The sequence below is a fragment of the Pipra filicauda genome, unplaced genomic scaffold, assembly GCF_003945595.2.
Source record: "Pipra filicauda isolate LSUMZ 115617 unplaced genomic scaffold, ASM394559v2 scaffold512_size417520_pilon, whole genome shotgun sequence".
NCBI lineage: Eukaryota > Metazoa > Chordata > Aves > Passeriformes > Pipridae > Pipra > Pipra filicauda.
Window position 1 is genome coordinate 259,973 of NW_024104657.1, and position 20,110 is coordinate 280,082.

Consider the following 20,110-nt stretch of genomic DNA (forward strand, 5'->3'; position numbering starts at 1 on the left):
CCATGATTCTATTCCAAGGCCAAGTGTCATCCCCTGCATGGATGGGATGAGATAGAGAGGGGTAAGATCTCAAGAACTTTCTGTTCCCTATTTGTCCTTCTGATGACCAGGGACCCCACTGGGCTTCACCATTTCTCCATTCAGATACAAAACATGAGGCCATGGAATTACATTTCCTGGAATTCTATTCTAAAAATCATATCAAGGAGCGACTGACATCCAGAAGCCTCTGGAATCCACTGCACCTCAATCTTAATGAGGATTTTGATGTTAATTAAGCTGAACAAGCCACAGAGGATCTCAATGTAGCAGCTTTACCATATGCAAAACAAGCAGAAAAAAAACCCTTTAAAGAATCCCACAAGAATTAACTTGACATTAAAAAACTGTAAAAAATTCACACAACAAATTGATAATGACACAAAATTGAGGTCTTGGTCAAAACCCACGAGGCAAAGACTAAACAGCTGAAGGCCCATTGGGTGAATAAGTGCAGGCTGAGTGCGTAAATCCCGAATTGCTGGGGGGTACCTCATGTCCGGCAGGACAAGCCCGAGCTAAATAAAAGGTCTCCAGGTCCCTTTGCTCCTCACACAACTTCACCTCTCAGCTGCTACGGTAAGTGGTACCTATTAGCAGTGGTGGTGATGGTTTGGGGTTTGGTCAATGGAAATGTGTCTTTGTGTTTGATCTTTGCAGGGTGTTGGACTGGATTGACCTTTAGAGGTCCCTTCCAACCCAAACTGTTCTGTGATTCCATGCTCTGCAGCTCTCTAGGAAATCCAGATCTTTTGAGCCTGTTGGTCTATTGTGTCTTGCAAAAAGTAGGGAGGGCAGAGTGGAAAATGAGCTTCTTGGAGTGGAAGTTCAGGAGTGATCTTCAGGGAGGAGGGAACTGGATGAAATCTCTCTGGGATAGCGACAGGTGGCTCGATTTCTGTAAGGATCTTTCTTGGCAACTCAAGGAAGTTTGGCACCTCAAGGAACACAGTAGGAAGCAGGGTGGGATGTGGGTACCACCCACAGCTTGAGGCAGCAGCACTTCTGTGCCAAAATAAACACTAGACTTGGAAAGACGGGTCGTGTCTGAAAGTCCGCTGTGTTTCAGGTCCTCACTCCGTCCACCCTCAGCCACACTCCCAACAACATGTGCTCCACTGGATGTTGCTCCACAGGATGCTGCTCCGTCGTGAAGACCAAGACCGTGTGCTGCAGCCCCTGCCAGAAAACCGTGTGCTGCAGCCCCTGCCAGAAAACCGTGTGCTGCGAGAAGAGCGTGTGCTGCAGCCCCTGCCAGCAGTCCTGCTGCTGCGACCCGTGCCAGAAGACAGTGTGCTGTGACCCGTGCCAGAAGACTGTCTGCTGTGACCCGTGCCAGAAGACAGTGTGCTGTGACCCGTGCCAGAAGACTGTCTGCTGTGACCCGTGCCAGTCTGTGTGCTGTGACCCGTGCCAGTCTGTGTGCTGTGACCCGTGCCAGCAGGCAGTCTGCTGTGATCCGTGCCAGAAGCCCTGCTGTGATCCATGCCAGACTGTGTGTTGTGACCCATGCCAGAAGCCCTGCTGTGACCCGTGCCAGCAGGCAGTCTGCTGTGACCCGTGCCAGAAGCCCTGCTGTGACCCATGCCAGACTGTGTGCTGTGACCCATGCCAGAAGCCCTGCTGTGACCCGTGCCAGCAGTCCAGCTGCTGTGACCCGTGCCAGCAGGCAGTCTGCTGTGACCCATGTCAGAAGCCCTGCTGTGACCCGTGCCAGACTGTGTGCTGTGACCCATGCCAGAAGCCCTGCTGTGATCCATGCCAGCAGTCCAGCTGCTGTGACCCGTGCCAGACTGTGTGCTGTGATCCATGCCAGAAGCCCTGCTGTGACCCGTGCCAGCAGGCAGTCTGCTGTGACCCGTGCCAGAAGCCCTGCTGTGATCCATGCCAGCAGTCCAGCTGCTGTGACCCGTGCCAGTCTGTGTGCTGTGACCCATGCCAGCAGTCCAGCTGCTGTGACCCGTGCCAGTCTGTGTGCTGTGACCCGTGCCAGTCTGTGTGCTGTGACCCGTGCCAGAAGACTGTCTGCTGTGACCCGTGCCAGCAGCCCCTGTGCTGCACCAAGGTGTGCCAGAAGTCCGTCTGCTGTGTGCCCCGGCCCTGCTGCTCCTCCTGCTGCTCCTACGTGGTGAAGAAGCCCGTGGTGGTTTGCTGCAGCCCCGTGCAGTGCTGCACCACTGTCAGGAAGTGCTGTGTCCCCTGCATCCCCATCCAGCAGTGCTGCATCAAGAAGAGCTGCTGAGCCATCCCTGGGTGGCAAAAGCACCTCTGCCAGCTCCACGTCTGGTGTGCGACGAGAACAGGCCCCAGGAGATGAAAACCTGCTCGTTTGCCTCTGGTTCTCATCGTGATGGAGCCAACACGTAGGGATTTTCTTCTTCTTTTCAAGCTTAAGCTGCTGCTTCTTTCTGTCCTTTAGTTATTGAGTATCTTCAATTTATCACCCATAGTATAAGGCAAAGAGCCATTAGATATTAGTGGGGTGTTCATTCTCTTCTTGGTGGTTGGGACTTGGGAGCCCTTTGCTGGCAATGTGATCACTCTTCATTCCCTCTCTTGGCTTGTAGACAATAAAACTGAGCATTAAGCAAAATGCAACCTCTGCTCTTTTGGTTGTTCTTTCCCGGCTTTGCCCAGAATTTGCCCTCATTCCGGTGCCATCTGTGCCTTTGGCTTCAGATGAGCTCCAGTGGCACTGCAGGACATTTAGGGAACAAAGAGCTGCCCAGTCTGCTGGCACAAATTAGGTCGTGTCTGCAGCAGAGCAGCCTGAGCCACTGCAATGGGTTGCCCAGAGAAGCTGTGGCTGCCCCATCCCTGGGAGTGTCCAAGGCCAGGTTGGACAGGGCTTGGAGCAACCTGGGATAGTGGGAGGTGTCCCTGCCCATGGCAGGGGGTGGGACTGGATGATCTTCAATGTCCCTTCCAACCCAAACCATTCCATGATTCTAGGATCCCTTCTTGCCCCTCCTGATCATTTGCCACAGCTCAGTGTTTACTGTAAAACTTAAAGGTTAAGGTAATTAAAACTCAAATGACACGGACTGATAGAGGCATAATCCCACCACCTGAAAACACACTCCATAAATCATAGAATCATGGAATGTCCTGAGCTGGAAGGGTCCCACAGGGACCATCCATCCAACCCCTGGCCCTGCACAGACACCCCAACAATCCCACCCCATCCCTCAGAGCATTGTCCAAACCCTCCTGGAGCTCTGGCAGCCTTGGGGCTGTGCCCACTGCCCTGGGGAGCCTGGTCAGTGCCAACCACCCTCTGGGGGAAGAACCTTTCCCTAAAATCCAGTCTAACCCTGCCCTGGCACAGCTCCAGCCGCTCCCTGGGTCCTGTCCCTGTCACACAGAGCAGAGGTCGGAGCTGCCCCTCGGGAGGAAGTTGTAGAGCCCAGTGAGATGTACAGGAACTCCCTTATCTTGGAAAGGGTATTTCAGGAGGTACTGAGAGGAATTCACTACTCACTGAGCATGGGCACCATCTTCTTCCACTGCCATCTTCCGAAGATAAAAGCCCAGAAACCATGGGAATTGTTCTTACGTGAGCAGAGCGTTTCCTCCGCGCCTTCCTGGACTCCGAGCCCTGGAATGAAACCCAGGGCTCAACATACAACTTAAAGGCTTCATTCCTAGAATAGCCCACACATGAGTCGGGGATACCTTTCCTACCTGGCTGGGACTTTCTTTGCTATTAAAATGCAGGAGTCAGCCCTGAATTGCAGGTCTGGGGAAGGTGCCTCGAGCACTGGCTTGATTGCTTCCTCAACCTGTGTTAGAATCATCTTCTCTACCTGTTTAACTATTCTGAAAACACTTCCCAGGTGTTCAGGAGGCTTTTACTGAGGTAAATCATGTACAATGCACTGGCAGGAGGATATTTTATACCATAACTAGAGCAGAAGTGCCTTGGTTAAGGAAATAATGTGATTATTAATTTCATCGTGGAGTCATGGAATGGTTTGGGTTGGAAGGGACCTTAATAATCATCTCATTCCACCCCCTGCCATGGGCAGGGACACCTTCCACTAGTCCAGGTTGCTCAGAGCCCTATCCAGCCTGGAAAAGCTGCAGGGTCAGATCCTGCCCCACTCACAAAGGTCCTGCAGGTCCCAAACTCACCGAACCACCACAGAAATTCACAAAGACATCACAGAACAGGGCATGGCATGTAAAAGGGACTTCCTGGAGGTGTCATTTCTGACCCCACTGTACATTAAATGACATTTAACAGCAGGAAAAATGCCATAAATGCTGAGAGTGTTGGGGTGGTTCAGACTGGAGAGGAGAATGTTCCAGGGAGAACCTCAGAGCCCCTTCCAGTGCCCAAAGGGCTTCAAGAGAGCTGGAGAGGGACTTTGGGCAAGGGATGGAGGGAAAGGACAAGGGGGAATGGCTTCCCACTGAGAGAAATGAGGTTTAGATTGGGTATTGGGAAGAAATTCCTCCCTGTGAGGGTGGGGAGGCCCTGGCAAAGGTTTCCCCAAGAAGCTGTGGCTGCCCCTGGATCCCTGGGAGTGTCCAAGGCCAGGCTGGACGGGGCTCTGAACAACCTGATGTAGTTGAATCTGTCCCTGCCCATCCAGGAGGGTTGGATTAGATGATCTTTGTTGTTCTCTTCCAACCCAAACTATTCCACATTTCTATGATTATAGAATTATTGTTTCTGTGATGATTGGGACCATCTTGGCCAATACAGCGACAATAAAGCCCGATAAAAACGTGATGAATGACTTATTCAGGGGAGATGGCTGAGGCTTTACACAGGCAGGACGTTGCTTCCTGCAGGCAAGTTTCTGGCTATTATGCAGTGACCTAAACAATGCTCCCCTGGGGACAATTCCAGAAGGGACACCCAACGCCACGGCCGCATCCTGGGAAGATACATCACGTCCCGGCCACCAGGGATCACCTGCCACCACATCAGCCCCACAGTCAGAGTCTGCTGGACGTGATTTGCCATGAGTAGGCACTGCCTCAGCATCTTGGAACTCTCATCTTTTGTTGTTGGTCCCTCTCAAGGCATGAAAGCACCATCAACACCACCTTCTCACATGGGGTTGATTTAATCCATCCATTCCATGGATGAAAATTAAAAAAAAACCCTTAATATATAACAGAAATAAAAAGCAGGGAGTGTGAGGGCCCAGCACCCTGAAGGGAGACCCAAGAGCAAGGCTGAGAAAGGAGAAACCCTTCAGCCTAAACTTTGACCCCAGGGACAGGAAAACAAGGATTTACATTGACCAACAGTTCCCACTGGTCCCCAAAAATTCCCCACCAAGGGCAGAGGGGACGCACGGGTGGGGACATCTCCAAGTTCCAGGCGTGGTTCTCCCACTGCTTCAGCACCCCCCGGCCCTGGGCACATTGCTGAGTGTGTCCTGGGGTCACCCCCGGGGAAGTGGAGCTTCCTCAGAGCTGCCTCCGGTGCCATTAACGCAAATTCATTAGGAAATTTGCGTCTGTTGTTGGTGTGGAGGAGTAATTACGGGGCAGAATTGAGGAGGTGAGCAAAAGGAAAGAGGTAAAGATTAAATGCCGGAAGACACGTGGGAAGGATGTGCCGGGTGACCCCCAGGGGAGTCAGAATAGCCAAGGAATGCCTCATTTCCAGGGGGGGAGGCTTTGGAGAGTATAAAAGGCTCCCTGGCAGAGGGGTCTTCATTCACTCACCTCCACTTCTCTCCAGTCCTCACTGGTCATCAGGGTAAGTTGGAGTTTGCTGCTTGCCTTTACTTTTGGACTCGGTTTCTGCGGGTTTCTGCAGGATTTTTAGTGCTGTCTGGTTTGAGACCAGGCACTACAGAGGATCTGGGGACCAGGGATTGTTTTGGGGACCAGAGATTGGTCTGTGACCAGAGATGAGTTTGGGACCAGAGATGGGTCTGGGACCAGAGATGGGTTTGGGCACTTCCTGGGTGGTTTCTCTCTGATGGAACCAGTGCTGGACCATGTGCTAAAGGCACATGTATCCAATGCAAAAATGTGGAGATCTCAGGGACAGGCTGCCCTGGGATTCTGGACACCAGGCACCTCCCCAGCCACTTCGGGATGGACTTTGGGATAAGAATGCTTTAAGCTGGGCGATTCAGGCAGCAAAAAAACCCCCAAATTCTCTTTTCCTTCCAGCTTTGCCAACACTCCAACCAACAAGATGCCCAGCGGCTGCTGCGGAGGAGGAAGCTACTCCCTGACCTGCTATAGCAGCTCCAAGGGCTGCAAGAGGCCCGTGTGCTGCTCCCCCATGCAGTGCTGCAGCCCCTGCTGCATGCCCGTGCAGTCCTGCTGCATGCCCATGTCCATGCCCTGCTGCTACACCATCACCAGCAACAACGGCGGCTGCTGCGGCGGCAACAACGGCGGCTGCTGCGGCGGCAACTGAGCCCTGCCTGGCTCCTCCCTGCTGGATTTGGATATGGATGTGGATAACAACCTGAATGTTCCTCCTCCTTCACTTAGAGATGTAGATCTTACCTTCTCTTCCTGCCTTCCGTCCCCAGCTGCTCGTGAAGGGCTTTGAAGCCGCTCCCCAGCGATCGGCGGGATCTTCCTTCGCCAGCCCTGGTCCTGCTCTTCGCTTTCCTCTTGGGGTGTGGGATGTTGAATTCTTCTCGTCACTGTTTGTGGGATGTTGAATTCTTTTCTTCACTGTTTTGCTTCAATCTGTCTGGAAAAAAAAAAAAAAAAGGCAATAAACTGTAGTTTGTGACCCTGCAAACCTCCTGGAGTTGATGTGTTTGTTCGCTGCCTTTTCCTTGGGTGTTTTTCCAGTGTTGGGATGTTCCTATTTCCAAGGTGTTAAATGGGTTGGGGGGGGGGTGGTCCCTGCACAAAGAAAATCAGGGCTTCCCTGATGCTTCAGTTTAAGCACCAGCTGCGTTTCTGGCACCTCTGTGAGCAATATTTCTCCAGCCAGTATAAAATAAAGAAATGGGAAGAAAACAGGAGAGGAGAAGGTGGTGTGGAGATTTCAGAGCAGCTTTCCAGTGTCTGAAGGGGCTACAGGGAAGTAGGAGAGGGGCTGTTCATCAGGAACTGGAGTGACAGGACAAGGAGGATGAGTTCAGACTGCCAGAGGGGAAATTTAGGTTGGATATTGGGAAGGAATTGTTCCCTGGGAGGGTGGGGAGGCCCTGGCACAGGTTGCCCACAGAAGCTGTGGCTGCCTCATCCCTGGGAGTGTCCAAGGCCAGGTTGGACGGGGCTTGGAGCAACCTGGGCTAGTGGGAAGTGTCCCTGCCCATGGCAGGGGGTGGAATGGGATGAGCTTTAAGGTCTCTTGGAACCCAAACCATTCTGTGATCCTATGAAAATAATACAATGAACTCATGAAGGAAGTGAGCCCCTTCTGTAACAGTCTGACACAGGAAAGCTCCCTGGATTCCAAGTAGCCAGAGATCTGCCTCAGGACCTACAGACAGCCAAATAAACAGTTTGACACTTAGGAGACAGAGGTCTTGCCTCTGCTAAAACATCTGAGTAACCAGATACCGAGTTGAAGTGGGAGGACAAAACCTGAGAAAGCTCCTCTGCCTTCGAGGAGCGAGAGGATCAGCTGGAGTTGAACCAAAACCCTCAAAAACTGCACCACAGTCCTTTTTATGCATTTAATGCCCTTTTCTCACTCTGTTTTCACACTGATACGTCCCTTCTTTGCATTCTGATCCATATCCCACTCCCCAAAGATGGTTTGAGCACCTCAGTTACACCAACAGCTGGACACGACTCCCCTGGGTGGGAAATGCCCCCCTAGATCAGCCCTTCTCACAGTTGCAGGTCTTGCCCATGGAAAAGTTCCCTCTGGAGGCACAAGTGAAGCATTTGCCTTCACTTCTGCCCCATTAATTCCTTGTAAGTGAATAAATAAATCAGTTCTCTTGGGCTGGGAAGTTGGTTCCTCCTCAGAGGGGACTGCTGGGGAGGAAATGCCACTCATGTTCTTCTGCCCTGTCTGGAGAAGTTGCAATTACATGTGCTGTTCTCCAGTATTTCACTCAAGGAATTATTCTCATGCCAGGGAAGCCTGGAAAGGAGTTGGCAGCATTTCCTGCAGGGCTGAAACAGCACTAAAATCTCAATCTGCTCCCCCCTGGCACTGTGCAGAAAGCAAAGCAAGGCCACTGTGACCATCCCGGGGGCTGGGGGCAGCTCACCCGAGAGGACCCCTCTGCAGAGCACCCCAGGGATCCCCAGGGATGCGAGGACGCACAGGGAACTCGCCAGGCAGGCTCCACCATCCTTTCATTAGGCAGCTCCCAGGATAATGTACGAGCTCCTCCAATGGGAGCTGCAATTTCAGACCGTGGAAAAAATTCCTCCCAAACCCCCCATTCCTGCCAGGACTGAGCCCCAGAGCAAAGTGTTAAACAAGGATTCATCCACCCTGCCCAAGGCTCTGCCTTACCTTGACCTTCCTCCCTTCCTCTTTCCCTCCCAGAAAATGGTTTCACCTCCCACTCAGCTCCGTGAGCCCAGTCAGGACCAGTTCTCTGTGCTGGTCACCTCAACCTTCTCACCCTTTGGTTCATTCTGGGTTCCTTCCATTTCCAACACCCACCTAAAGCCCCTCCCTCCCTGGTGAGGAGCTGAGGGTGCTCCTTTTGGGACCAGGGCTCAGCAAAGCAGATTTCAGGAGGATGGAAGGGGAGGTTGCAGGAGGGACTCGTTGACTTGCATCACACCCAGTCCCAGGGCCACCATTCCTTGTGTTGCTGCTTGCACAGGCAGAGCTGCCCCTTAAATTTTTAATTTAAAAGAGAAATATTAATAAAATATTAATAAAAATAAAATTAATAAATAAAATCATAAATATTCAGAAGGGAATACTCAATACAGAGGTTCTGAAGGGGTTTCTAGGAAAGCAGTCCCAGCCAAGCATCACAAACCCCAACCTTGTTTTAGCAATGCCTGCACACAAACCTGACCCCCCCCACACAGACTGGATTTGCAGAAGTTTGGACAAACCAAAAATCAGAGATGGTTTTGGCACCCCAAAGATGCTCTCGGGGTGCATGAGGGCGAGATGTGGGGGAGAGGCTGGACATGACCCAGCCCAGAACCCCCCTGTGGCAGCAGGGCAGGGGGGGATTCTGCCCCCTCAGCTGAGACCCCCCAGCAGAGCTGCTCCAGCCCTGGGGAACAGCCCAGGGAGCACCTGGAGCTGCTGGAGCCACTCCAGAGGAGCTGAGCAGAGGGATGGAGCAGCTCTGCTGGGAGGAAAGGTTGCAGAGTTGGGATTGTTCAGCCTAGAGAAGAGAAGCTTCGGGGTGACCTGATTGTGGCCTTGCAGGACCTGAAGGGATCCTGCAAGAAACATGAGGAGAAACTATTTAGAAGGGCCTGGAGTGACAGGATGAGTGGGAATGGATTCAGACTGACAGAGAGGAGGGTTAGATGGATATTGGGAAGAAATCCTTCCCTGTGAGGTGGGGAGGCCCTGGCACAGGTTGCCCAGGGAAGCTGTGGCTGCCCCATCCCTGGAAGTGTCCAAGGCCAGGCTGGAGCAACCTGGACTAGTGGAAGGTGTCCCTGCCCATGGCAGGGGGTGGAATGGGATGATCTTCAAGGTCCCTTCCAGCCCAAACCATCCCATGATTCCATGGCCTTGCAGGACTCTCGTGCGGGTGACTGAGCCCCGAGCTCGGGTGACTCTCGACAGGTCCCCATCACTTCTCGCTCCCTCCTCACGTGCCCGTCCCCGTGACAGGAACAAACAGCCCCATTTCCATGACGTTTCCCAAACCTGTGTTTCAAACACCAGCCTGATGAAACCACCCATCACGAGGCCCAGAGACACGAGGCCGGGGCTCAGTTTCGGGCCTTGCACTGACTCAGCAGCGGCAGGTGCTGAGTAAGGCCCAGAACATCCCCGGCCCTCACTGCCTGCCTTTGTCAAACAGATACGAGGATGCATTTTTCTGGCTCCCTGGCAAGGTTGTGGGGAGGACAAATTCATCAGTATTCATAGAAGCCCTTTGATTATCTGCAGGCTAAACAATTATGGGGCCCAACAAAGGTAGTGATCACAAGTAATAGGGCAAAATGCAAATACCAGGCGACACGTAGGGCTAAAAAATATGGGTTTGGGTTGGTAAACAGGGAAACTGGGATGGTCAATGGCTGTCTCACTTCCAGGAGGAAGGTGTTCAGGACTATAAAAGGTCTCCTGGCCCAGCTCGCTTCATTCGCTCATCTTCTCCTCCCTTCACCTCTCCTCACTCTTCAACAGGGTAAGTGAGAACTTCTGAATCTCCCTTCATTCCCCAAAAGGAAATCTTGGATATCTGAGAGCAGCATCCAGATCTAACTGGGGATCTGGGATGGGGTTTGGGAGCTGGGCTTCTATAAACTCTGCATGAGGATTTATGGGGCCTGGAAAGGTTAAAGGAGGCTCCAGGAGCATCAGCAGGGCCAGGCAGAGCAAGGGGTTGGAGAACATTCCAGGAAGGCCCAGCCTGAGGACTGCGTGCACTGTGCTGGGCTGCTCTTCCTGGGAAATTAGGGATGCCCGGGAATGAGGAGGTGGGACTGACATTGGAGGAAAAAGAGGAGTTACAACCAACATTTACAAAACAAAACAACCCTTGGTTTCACCTCCTCAAACCTCCAAGTTGAGCACAACCAGAGCTTTGAATGAATTGTGTTTCCAAACCTCCTGCTCCCAGTCACAGACTGTCTCTGCTCCTCTCAGCTTTGCCTGGGTGGTTTCCCTCTGATGGAACCAGTGCTGGACAATATTCCAAGTGCACAGGTGTCCAAACCAAAAACATGGAGATCCCAGGGACAGGCTGTCCTGGGATCCTGGACACCAGGGACTTTGGGATAAGGCAGCTTTAAGCTGTCTAAAGAACCAGGAGATTCAGGCAGAGAAAAAACCCAAACTCTGCAGTTCCAACTTCATGGGCAGGGGCAGAGGAGGGGCAGGCCCTGAGCTCTGCTCTGGGGGGACCAGGGACAGCACCCAGGGAATGGTTGGAGCTGTGTCAGGGTCAGGCTGGATCTCAGGAAAAGGTTCTTCCCCCAGAGGGTGGGTGGGCACTGCCCAGGCTCCCCAGGGCAGTGGGCACAGCCCCAAGGCTGCCAGAGCTCCAGGAGGGTTTGGATGATCCTCTGGGGCACAGGGTGGGACTCTTGGGGCTGGGCCTGTGCAGGGCTGAGGGTTGGACTGGATGGTCTTTGTGGGTCCCTTCCAGCTCAGCACATTCTGTGATTCTTCCCAGCTTTGCCAACTCTCCAACCAACAAGATGCCCAACGGAGGCTGCGGCTGCTGCGGAGGAGGAAGCTACTCCCTGACCTGCTACAGCACCCCCTCGTGCTGCAAGACCCCGATGTGCTGCTCCCCCATGCAGTGCTGCAGCCCCTGCTGCATGCCCGTGCAGTCCTGCTGCATGCCCATGTCCTGCTGCTACACCATCAGCAACAACAACAGGGGCTGCTGCGGCGGCTGCTGCGGCGGCAACTGAGCCCCCGGCCCTGCCCGCTGCCCTCCCGGCTCACCTGTGCTTCCAGACGTGGATATGGACCTGGCCACCACCCCTGCTTTGCTTAGAGACTGTAGATCTCCTGTCCTTTGCCTGCCTTTGGTCACCCGGTGCTCGTGCAGTCGCTGCCCAGCGCTGGGTGGGGTTTCCCTCCGTGAGCCCTGGGCCCGCTGCTCCTCTCCTCTGGGTGTGTGGGATGTTGGATGCTTCAGTTCTCCCTTTCCTCCCTTTAACCTCTAATTAGTCATGAATCATAATAAAATGTGTCAGTTATGATCCTGCAAACTCCTGGGTTATGTTTATTCATTTACTCGTTTATCTTTCTCTTTTAAACCAGAGCTCCGGTCTGGGACGTTTTTAGCATTTGTTTAATTTCTTAATGTAATTAATTTTGCAACTATTTGTCATTCTGCTGATGCCAACACCCCGGAGTGGTGAAATTCTTGGGTCAGCCTCTCATCCAAGGGAAAGCAGGACTCATCAGTGTTATTTCAGCATCCCCTTGGTCACCCAGTTCCATTCTCTTCCCCCTGCTTTGACTTTGAAGACACAGTTTGCAATCAAAGCATCTGTGTGGCCCTAAAGTCAGAGCTAAAGGTCTTTTTTCCTAATGGAATTCTTTCCAGGGAATTTGCTGGAATTTGAGAGGTTTGATAAACCTTTTAAGAGGTTTGATAAACCTTTTAAGAGGTTTGATAAACCTTTTAAGAGGTTTGATAAACCTTTTAAGAGGTTTGATAAACCTTTTAAGAGGTTTGATATCTTGTCAATAAGATTAAATAGACCAGGAAGTGTGGTCTGCACAGAGGGAGGGAGTCATTGCCAGAATCACAGAATCACAGAATAGTTTAGGTTGGAAGGGACTTTAAAGACCATCTCATTCCACCCCCTGCCATGGGAAGGGACACCTCCCACCAGACCAGGTTGCCCAGAGCTCCAGATATAAGTCCAGCCTGATGGATTCAGAAATAGTACCTAATTTATCTGGAATTCTATTCAAATATGGCAAAATTTAAGAGACAAGATTAAGAAATTAAATATTTGCACTTGGTGATTTGTGAAATCCTCAGGAAGGGAAGTGACTCCAAAGTCATTCTTTTAAATCCAAGCCCAGCATAATCCTGGGACACTGGCAACGAGTTCTAAATCTAAAATCCTCATTGGCCTTGACAGATACCAAGTTCTTTTCCACCTTTCCCTGCTTCCTGCAAGGCAGTGACACTGTTCCTGCAGCTACAGAATAAATTATCTCCAGCACAGCCCTGAAACCACACCCCTGAATTCTGCACATGCTTTCCCCAGTGATTCAGACCCAAATTCCACTGGACAAACCTCTGAGCATCCCCTGGAGAGGCTCCACCGTGGAGGGAGTGCATGGAAATGCCTCCTGCCCTGGGGGCTGCTGGGAGAGATGTTTTCCCAGTCCTTAAAAATGCCTCGACCCGTCCACAGAAATGCAAAACGGAGCAGCTGCGCTGAAAATGGGTCAAAGGAAAATGTCAGAAAGGTGGACATGCTGGAATGGTCCATGAGGTCACTGCTCCTCTGGCTGCCCTCATTCCAGATTTTCCACACATAAAAGGCTTTTCCTTGCCGTAGTCACTCACCTGGCCGAGGTGCTCCTGACCTGGAAGGGAATGAATTCATTTAAATAAGGGAATAAACATCCCATCCCCAGCCTGCCCTGGTCCATCCCTGCTCCTGGTGTCCGGAGGGATCCTGGGTTTGGGGCTCAAGTCTTCCAGTCACACACAGGGCAGCAACACCTGCTGTTCCTCATGGTCCTGATGTCACCCTGGATTCCCTCCCCGTGCCCTGGAAGGACTCCTGGGCCTTCCTGTGGTTTTCCCACTGCCACGAGAGTCTCCTTTTGGGCACATCACTCAGCATCCCGGTATTCCAGGTATCCTTATCCCAGGATCCCATCTGACTGACAGGAGGTAACAGCACATCTGAGCATGACCAGTGGGAGAACTAATTAGATAATGGGCCACTGCACATGCAAAGGAGCTGAGCTGACGTTCCACCGAGGGAGATGCTAATTGGGGCTGATTAATCCAACAGCAAGTGCCAGAACAAAACACACACATGGCCGTGGCAGAGCTCGGCTCCTCATTCCCAGGGCATGTCTCATTCCCAAGAGACCTCGGCCACATATAAAAGCTTTCAGCCCCAGCTCTGTCCCCAGGACTCCGACTCCCTGCCCAGCCCGTCCGTCCCGCTCCCAGGGTGAGTTGGATTCTCTCAGCTCTCTCAGGTTCCTCACTATTTTTTCACAGAAACAGCAAAAAAAAAGGAGTTGTGGTTTGGTTGCTTTTTCCCAGACGGTTTATTCCCGAGGGCTTGATCATATGGCTTGTGAGTCACCTGAGGAGAACTCTTGAGGGAGCTGGGGGGGCTCAGCCTGGAGAAAAGGAGGCTCAGGGGGGACCTTCTGGCTCTGGAATTCCCTGACAGGAGGGGGGAGCCGGGGGGGGGTCGGGCTCTGCTCCCAGGGAACAAGGGACAGGAGGAGGGGGAACGGCCTCAAGCTGTGCCAGGGGAGGGTCAGGTTGGCCATGAGGAGGAATTTCCCCCTGGAAAGGGTGTTCAGGCCTTGGCAGGGGCTGCTCCGGGAGGTGGGGGAGTGCCCAGCCCTGGAGGTGCCCAGGGAAGGAGTGGCTGTGGCACTGAGTGCTCTGGGCTGGGGCCAAGGTGGGGATGGGGCACAGGGGGGACTGGGTGACCTTGGAAGGCTTTTCCAACCTCAAGGATTCTGGGAATGATTCCGTGATCTCTGCCCCAGGATGCAGCACCAGAAGGGCCTCAGCGACCAGGACTTGTGCCACGACAGCTCGGGCTGTGCCGGGAAGGGCTGGACATGGCCCAGATCCAGCGGGAGCTGCCACGAAAGCCCCGGGAGCCTCAGCCATGACCTTGATGGGTCCTGCCAGAGCGCTCCCCAGGGCTGCCAGCCCCCCGAGCCGTGCCCAGCCCAGCAGAGCTGCCAGCCCCGCCGGCGGGTGGAGGTGAACCACACGGCCCCCGCGTGCCCCCCGCCCGCCAGGATCCACCGCCGGCCCCTGCAGCAGTACCGGCCCTCCCCGCCCTGCCAGGACCAGGAGTCCTGCAGCAAGCCCAGGAGGAGGGTGGAGCAGTGTCCCCCCGAGGATGACAGTCCCCCCGTGGTCCTGCAGCCCCTGCCCCTGCCCCATCGCCACCCCTGCGGCCCGTGTTGCCCCCCACCCGTCCAGCGCTGCCCCCCACCCGTCCAGAGGTGCCATCCACCTGTCCAGAGGTGCCCCCCACCTGTCCAGAGGTGCCACCCACCCCTCCAGCGCTGCTGCCCGGCCCCCATCCCCCTGCCACCACGCCCCTGCCACCACCAGCAAAAGCAGGTCACTCTCTTGCCACCCTGTGTGCAGAAGTGCTGAGCACGGGGACAGTGAGGTGCTGGGACCCCTCACTGAGGTCTGAGACCCCTCCCCGGGGTCTGGGACCCTTCCCCAGCATCTGGGACCCCTCCCCAGCGTGTCCCCAGTCAGTGCTGGGGGGGTTCCACTCCTTGCCCAAATGATGCTCCCGTGGCTGAAGGTTCATTGCTGCTCTTTGCACATCAGATTTGGGGTCCCAACCCCCTGCTCGGCCCCAGCACTGACACTTTAAATTCCCAGTGCCCTCCCCTGCCGGGCTTTGGTCTTCCTTGGGGAAGAGAAGCTGTTTCTTCCCTCGTCTGAGCAACCTGGAGATGGAGGAACATCCTGCCACGGATTCACCTTCTCCCGTGGGTTCAGCGGACTTTGATTTCAAAGATGTTTGAAAACAGCAACAGGACTTTACTGGGAAAAAAAGTAACCACTGTGACTGCAGAAGCATCAGGGACTCCTGCACATTTATTTTCTCCCCGTGTATTAGAGAATAAAGCTGAAAAAAAATTAGCAGACACTTGGTTCCTTTTTTTTTTTAACCCCCCAAAACATCACCAACGTTACAACGAGATGTTAAAAGCCATTAAAATTCTCACGAGGAAACTTCCAAGTCAAAATTAGGGTTCACACCTGAGGGTTTCAGCTCTGGCCGAAGGGGTTTCACCAGGAAAATCCTCCCCGCCGTGTTCACCCACCGCAGGACCGCGGGATGGATCCTCTGCGGTGCACACGGAGGTACAAACAGTCACCTCCGTGAGCGTTCCAGCACCTTCCTCACCCAGAGAGCCCTGCGCGGCCACAACACCCTCATTTAAATGCTAATCAGCTTAATGAGCGCGTGGCCCGGCACGTGAGGTGTGGCTGTGCGTGCCAGGGATGCCTTTTCACTCCCGCAGGACGGTGCAGCCCCGGCTCTTCCCCCGCAGCTCCCCGGCTCTCACAGGCGCTGCAAACCTGCTTTTTCTCTCTCACTTTGCCAGAAAAGCCTCCCACAAGGTGCATTAAAATATCTAATGTTGCTTCTGTGTGTTGCTCAAGCGTGTCCTCGCAGAACCCCCAAGGAAAACTGGAAAGGGAAAAAGGAGTTTCTTCTTTTTTTTCTTCACCACAACAATTTATTTTTCTCATGTCTAATTTTACCCAAACAAAACACCACTTATATATGAAATCTAACTTAGGAGATCCCTTATTTTATTAGCTGTTTTCTTCCCAGTTCCCAGGCACTGGCCCAGTGCACTGACTCAGAGCCCACAGACTGAGTTTAGCCCTGACCAGCATTTCCAGGTCAGCTTTGGTCCATCTTATCTTCCAAACTGCTTTTCACTTGCCACCCCAGCCCTCCCAGCCCAGTTAGTCCAGCCCAGTTAGTCCAGCCCAGCCCTCCCAGTCCATCCCAGTCCAGCCCAGCCACAGGACCGTTTCTCCAGCAGTTTCAGCCCCTCACCCCAAGTTGGTGCCACCTGTAGATTTGCCAAGTCCACCCCATTATCCAGGGTATTAATAAAGATCTCAAACAGGACCAGCACCAGTGTCAGCCAGTTTTTCACCCACCATGTAGTTCATCCATCCAGTCCACACTGGATGGACAGTCCAGTCCACGAGGCTGCCGTGGGAAACTGTGCCAAAAACCACCCATCACACTCATGGAATCCTGGAATGGCTTGGGTTGGAAGGGACCTTAAAGATCATCCAGTTCCAACCCCCTGCCATGGGCAGGGACACCTCCCACAAGACCAGGTCGCTCCAAGCCCTGTCCAGCCTGGCCTTGGACACTTCCAGGGATGGGGAATCCATGGAATAACCTGTGCCAGGGCCTCCCCACCCTCACAGGGAATATCCTAATATCCCCCTTCCTAATATCCTGTCTAAACCAGCACATGGAATCCTGGAATGGTTTAGGTTGGAAGGGACCTTAAAGATCATCCTGTTCCACTCCCTGCCATGGGGGCACCTTCCTCTATCCCAGGTTGCTCCAGCCTGGCCTTGGACACTTCCAGGGATGGGGCAGCCACAGCTTCTCTGGGTAACCTGTGCCAGGGCCTCCCCCTGCACAGAACCAACCTCTTCATCACCGAAACCCATCAGCACAATTTACTTTTGGTGACTCTGAGCTGGCTCTTCCCAGTCACCTGTTTGTGCTTCAGGCACCTCCTGGAAATGTCCCTCCTGGGCAGCAGAAAGGGAAGGCCGGGTTGTTGAGCCTGGGCACATCGTGGCTCCTGACTCACAGCTCACACATCAGCCTCCACTCAGTGTCCTGGTGCTCTGGAGATGGTGAATAAGTACTTTATTACCTGCCTCACACGACAATGTGTGCCTTAAACGCTGTAAGTCTTTTATGTGCCCCGCTGGGTAATTAAAAGATGCTTATCAGAAATCGTGAGTCAAGCAGGACATGGGAACAGCATCCAAATGGAGGAGATGTTTTGCCAATAAATAATTTAATCCTCGTTCCTGCAGAGTGTTTCATTTATGAGGGGAAGACTTGGAACCCTATAAAAGGCCCCGGTCCCTTTGCCTGTCACAATCTGCTCCCCTGGTCAGCGCCTGCCTTCCCTTGGGAACGGGGTAAGACACAGTCCTGGGTCATTTTTGGATGGGGTTTGGATTCAGGAGGTCACAGACCTGACTTGTTACACTTGAACTTTCAAGAATGATGGGCTAAGCCAAGACAGAAGCTGTTGGGAGACCTGGGTGTGGGATTGGCACTACGGGCTAAGCCAAGAAAGAAGCTCTTGAGGGTGTGGGATTTACACACATGGTGTCTTATGGTTGATTCTGTTCCTGGAGGGAAAAAAAATGAAGGGGAAGGTCAAAAAGAGGGTTTGGACTTAATCTGACCGGCACTGGGCAGCTGCAGGTGTTTCCTTTAGACCCAGACCCTCAGGATAGTCGGGTGTGACCTGGTCACATCTCACTGACGAGGCTTTACGGGGAGTGAAACAAAACCAGAGGAGATCGTGACAGCAGCCTGCTGTTTTCCAGGTTTTTCCCTGCAGCTCAGCAATGATCTACTCTTCTGGAAGAGAATCCTACTTCAACCTGAACTCCACCTGGTACGACCCCTCGGGGTCGTGGCTGGACACCCGGCGCACCCCGTTCCGCTACGGCTACGCCAACTGCTGCTCCTCGGGCTGCGACGGCGAGGGCGTCGAGGGCATGAGGGGCCACGACTACCGGCACTACGGCTACAGGCAGCCCGTCTGCTCCGAGAGGTGCCAGGGCTACGGCTCCTCCGAGTGCTGCCACGGGGGCTCCGCCTGCGTCCGGAGACCCACCTACAGCTACGGCTCCTCGGGGGGCTGCCAGGGCTACGGGAGGTCCGTCTGCTCCGAGAGGTGCCAGGGATCAGCAGGCTCGTGCCACGGAGGGGGCTCGAGCTGTGTCAGGAGACCCACGTACAGCTCGGGGTCGTCAGGGGGGTGCCAGGGCTACGGCAGGTCGGTGTGCTCAGAGACGTGCCACGGCTCGGGGTACCAGGGGGGCAAGGTGAGCTATGGGAAGGCCTCACAGTGCATCCCACAGTGTGTCCCGCAGAGCAGCCCCAAATGCATCCCACAGAGTGCCCCAAAGTGTGCCCCAAAGTGTGTCCCAGTGCAGACCTGTCCTCCTCCAGTGCAGGTCTGTCCTCCTCCAGTGCAGGTCTGTCCCCCTCCAGTGCAGGTCTGTCCCCCTCCGGTGCAGGTCTGTCCCCCTCCGGTGCAGGTCTGTCCCCCTCAAATCCAGCAAGGCTGTGTGCCTGTGCCAAAGGGCATCCCAAGGCAGCAGCAGAAACAAGTCTGCAAAATTCCAGCCCGGAAGATAAAGTAGAAGCCAAGAGGAGTGAGGACAAATGAAGGGAACGTCTCACTCCTGCACCCTCTGATGGGCCCCACGTCCTGTGCTGCTCATGGGGCTCCGCTCTGTCATCTTGCTTGTAACGTGCTTTGAAGGCGTAACCCACGGTCTCTGTGAAATATTAAATGCTCTTCCCCTCCTTATTTCACAGCAGACGTGGAGGCAATAAAAAATGATGGCTCAAAACCCCCCTTGGCATCAGTGTTTTCCACTTCATCCTTTCGAGCTGCTTCTGGTCCTTCAGGTGGCCAGAGCTGGTGTTTGCACCCTCATGAGGCTCCTGCTTGGTTCAACCCGATGTCTTTTGATTCCTCCTCTGGCCAACTTCCTTGCTGGGAGGAAATAACAGTTTTCATCATGTTTGTGCAACACAATAATTAAATAGCAATATAGTCATGGAAAAAAACCCCACATTTCATCAGAGAAGTAAAAATGAGAGGGTCTGCCTGGCACTTCATTTCATCCACCCATGAGGCAACGGGAACAGCTGGACTTGCACCACAAACCTCCAAAAAAAAGCCCTGGGAAAAAAGTCAGGGAGAGAATTCGGGAATGGCTCTAACAGGGTGAAAGGCCCTGAACTCCTGGTTAGATAAGGCCTGGTGGGGCTGGGAGAGGAATCACCAGGGAGGATTTCTGAAGCAAAGCAGGGATCTGGAGCCGGTGACACAGCACCGTGTCCTCGGAGGCTCCTGGCACCTCACCTAACCCAGGTGAGAGCCTCCCTCAGCTCCATCTCCCCTGTCCTGCCCGGCCCAGCCCCCAGGACGTGACACATCACGGAATCAGCTGCTTCCCACCACTAATGGGGGAGATTTCTCCTGCAGCACCACCTGAATAAGGAAAAGAAGCAGGAACAGGTGCAAGGGCACCTTCCTGGGGTGGAGGGTTTAGAGGTGGCCACACACTGCCCCAACACCACCACAGGCCGTCCTTGCAACATCCCAAAGGCAACTCCTTCCATAAACCCAACAAATTACCCCCCAAAAAAAGCCACCATCCACTCAAAATATTGTCAGGGGACTCAGGGAAGCCTCTCCTGAAGAGCAGGAGCTTTGCAGGAGATGTGAGGGCTCAGAGACCAGCCGAGGGGTCAATGTGGTCCTGTCAGGGTCTCCCACGAGTGTCCTCCCCGCCAGGCCACGCTCAGGGGCCTCTGTCGCCGACAGAAAGGATGAACAGGTTTCTCCCCATCCACGTGACCTGAGCTGGAATGGCTCGTGGATCCAAGTTTCACAAGGATTTTTGTTCTCCCAACGTTTGTGAAATATCCCGAGTCACGTTCCGGTTTCCTCATCTCTCAGTTGCTTCAGGTGATTCAGCTCCTCTGG

The 20,110-nt window shown here is 53.6% G+C and overlaps 4 protein-coding genes across 7 annotated transcripts; all 4 read left to right on the plus strand.

Annotated features, from left to right (window-relative positions):
* Positions 1–1,132: 1,132 nt before the first annotated feature.
* Positions 1,133–2,634, plus strand: LOC120324397 (keratin-associated protein 5-5-like). The gene has a single exon (XM_039386907.1). The coding sequence runs from the start codon at positions 1,148–1,150 to the stop codon at positions 2,279–2,281; it is 1,134 nt and encodes a 377-aa protein (XP_039242841.1). The 5' UTR covers positions 1,133–1,147; the 3' UTR covers positions 2,282–2,634.
* Positions 2,635–9,251: 6,617 nt separating this feature from the next.
* LOC113991156 (keratin-associated protein 5-5-like) lies at positions 9,252–11,820 on the plus strand. Of its 4 annotated transcripts, none has more exons than XM_039386909.1 (3): positions 9,252–9,275; positions 10,189–10,283; positions 11,274–11,820. In XM_039386909.1, exon 3 carries the CDS (start codon positions 11,299–11,301, stop codon positions 11,515–11,517), a length of 219 nt encoding a protein of 72 aa, XP_039242843.1. In that variant the 5' UTR covers positions 9,252–9,275; positions 10,189–10,283; positions 11,274–11,298; the 3' UTR covers positions 11,518–11,820. The 4 variants fall into 4 exon arrangements, with proteins under 4 accessions (XP_039242843.1, XP_027583050.2, XP_039242844.1 ...); XM_027727249.2 differs by lacking the exon at positions 9,252–9,275 and adding an exon at positions 9,433–9,442; XM_039386910.1 differs by lacking the exon at positions 9,252–9,275 and adding an exon at positions 9,681–10,069 and having other exon boundaries at positions 11,247–11,820.
* A 2,501-nt stretch (positions 11,821–14,321) lies between these two features.
* Positions 14,322–14,948, plus strand: LOC113991157 (keratinocyte proline-rich protein-like). The gene has a single exon (XM_027727250.1). The coding sequence runs from the start codon at positions 14,322–14,324 to the stop codon at positions 14,946–14,948; it is 627 nt and encodes a 208-aa protein (XP_027583051.1).
* A 3,000-nt stretch (positions 14,949–17,948) lies between these two features.
* LOC113991159 (keratin-associated protein 5-6-like) lies at positions 17,949–18,880 on the plus strand. The gene is made up of 2 exons (XM_027727251.1): positions 17,949–18,431; positions 18,875–18,880. The coding sequence occupies exons 1-2, from the start codon at positions 17,949–17,951 to the stop codon at positions 18,878–18,880; spliced, it is 489 nt and encodes a 162-aa protein (XP_027583052.1).
* The last annotated feature ends 1,230 nt before the right edge of the window (positions 18,881–20,110 follow it).

What these genes read in the sequence shown, in the direction of transcription:
- LOC120324397 (XM_039386907.1), top strand. Translation starts at nt 1,148, where the DNA reads ATGTGCTCCACTGGATGTTGCTCCACAGGATGCTGCTCCGTCGTGAAG.
- LOC113991156 (XM_039386909.1), top strand. Translation starts at nt 11,299, where the DNA reads ATGCCCAACGGAGGCTGCGGCTGCTGCGGAGGAGGAAGCTACTCCCTG.
- LOC113991157 (XM_027727250.1), top strand. Translation starts at nt 14,322, where the DNA reads ATGCAGCACCAGAAGGGCCTCAGCGACCAGGACTTGTGCCACGACAGC.
- LOC113991159 (XM_027727251.1), top strand. Translation starts at nt 17,949, where the DNA reads ATGATCTACTCTTCTGGAAGAGAATCCTACTTCAACCTGAACTCCACC.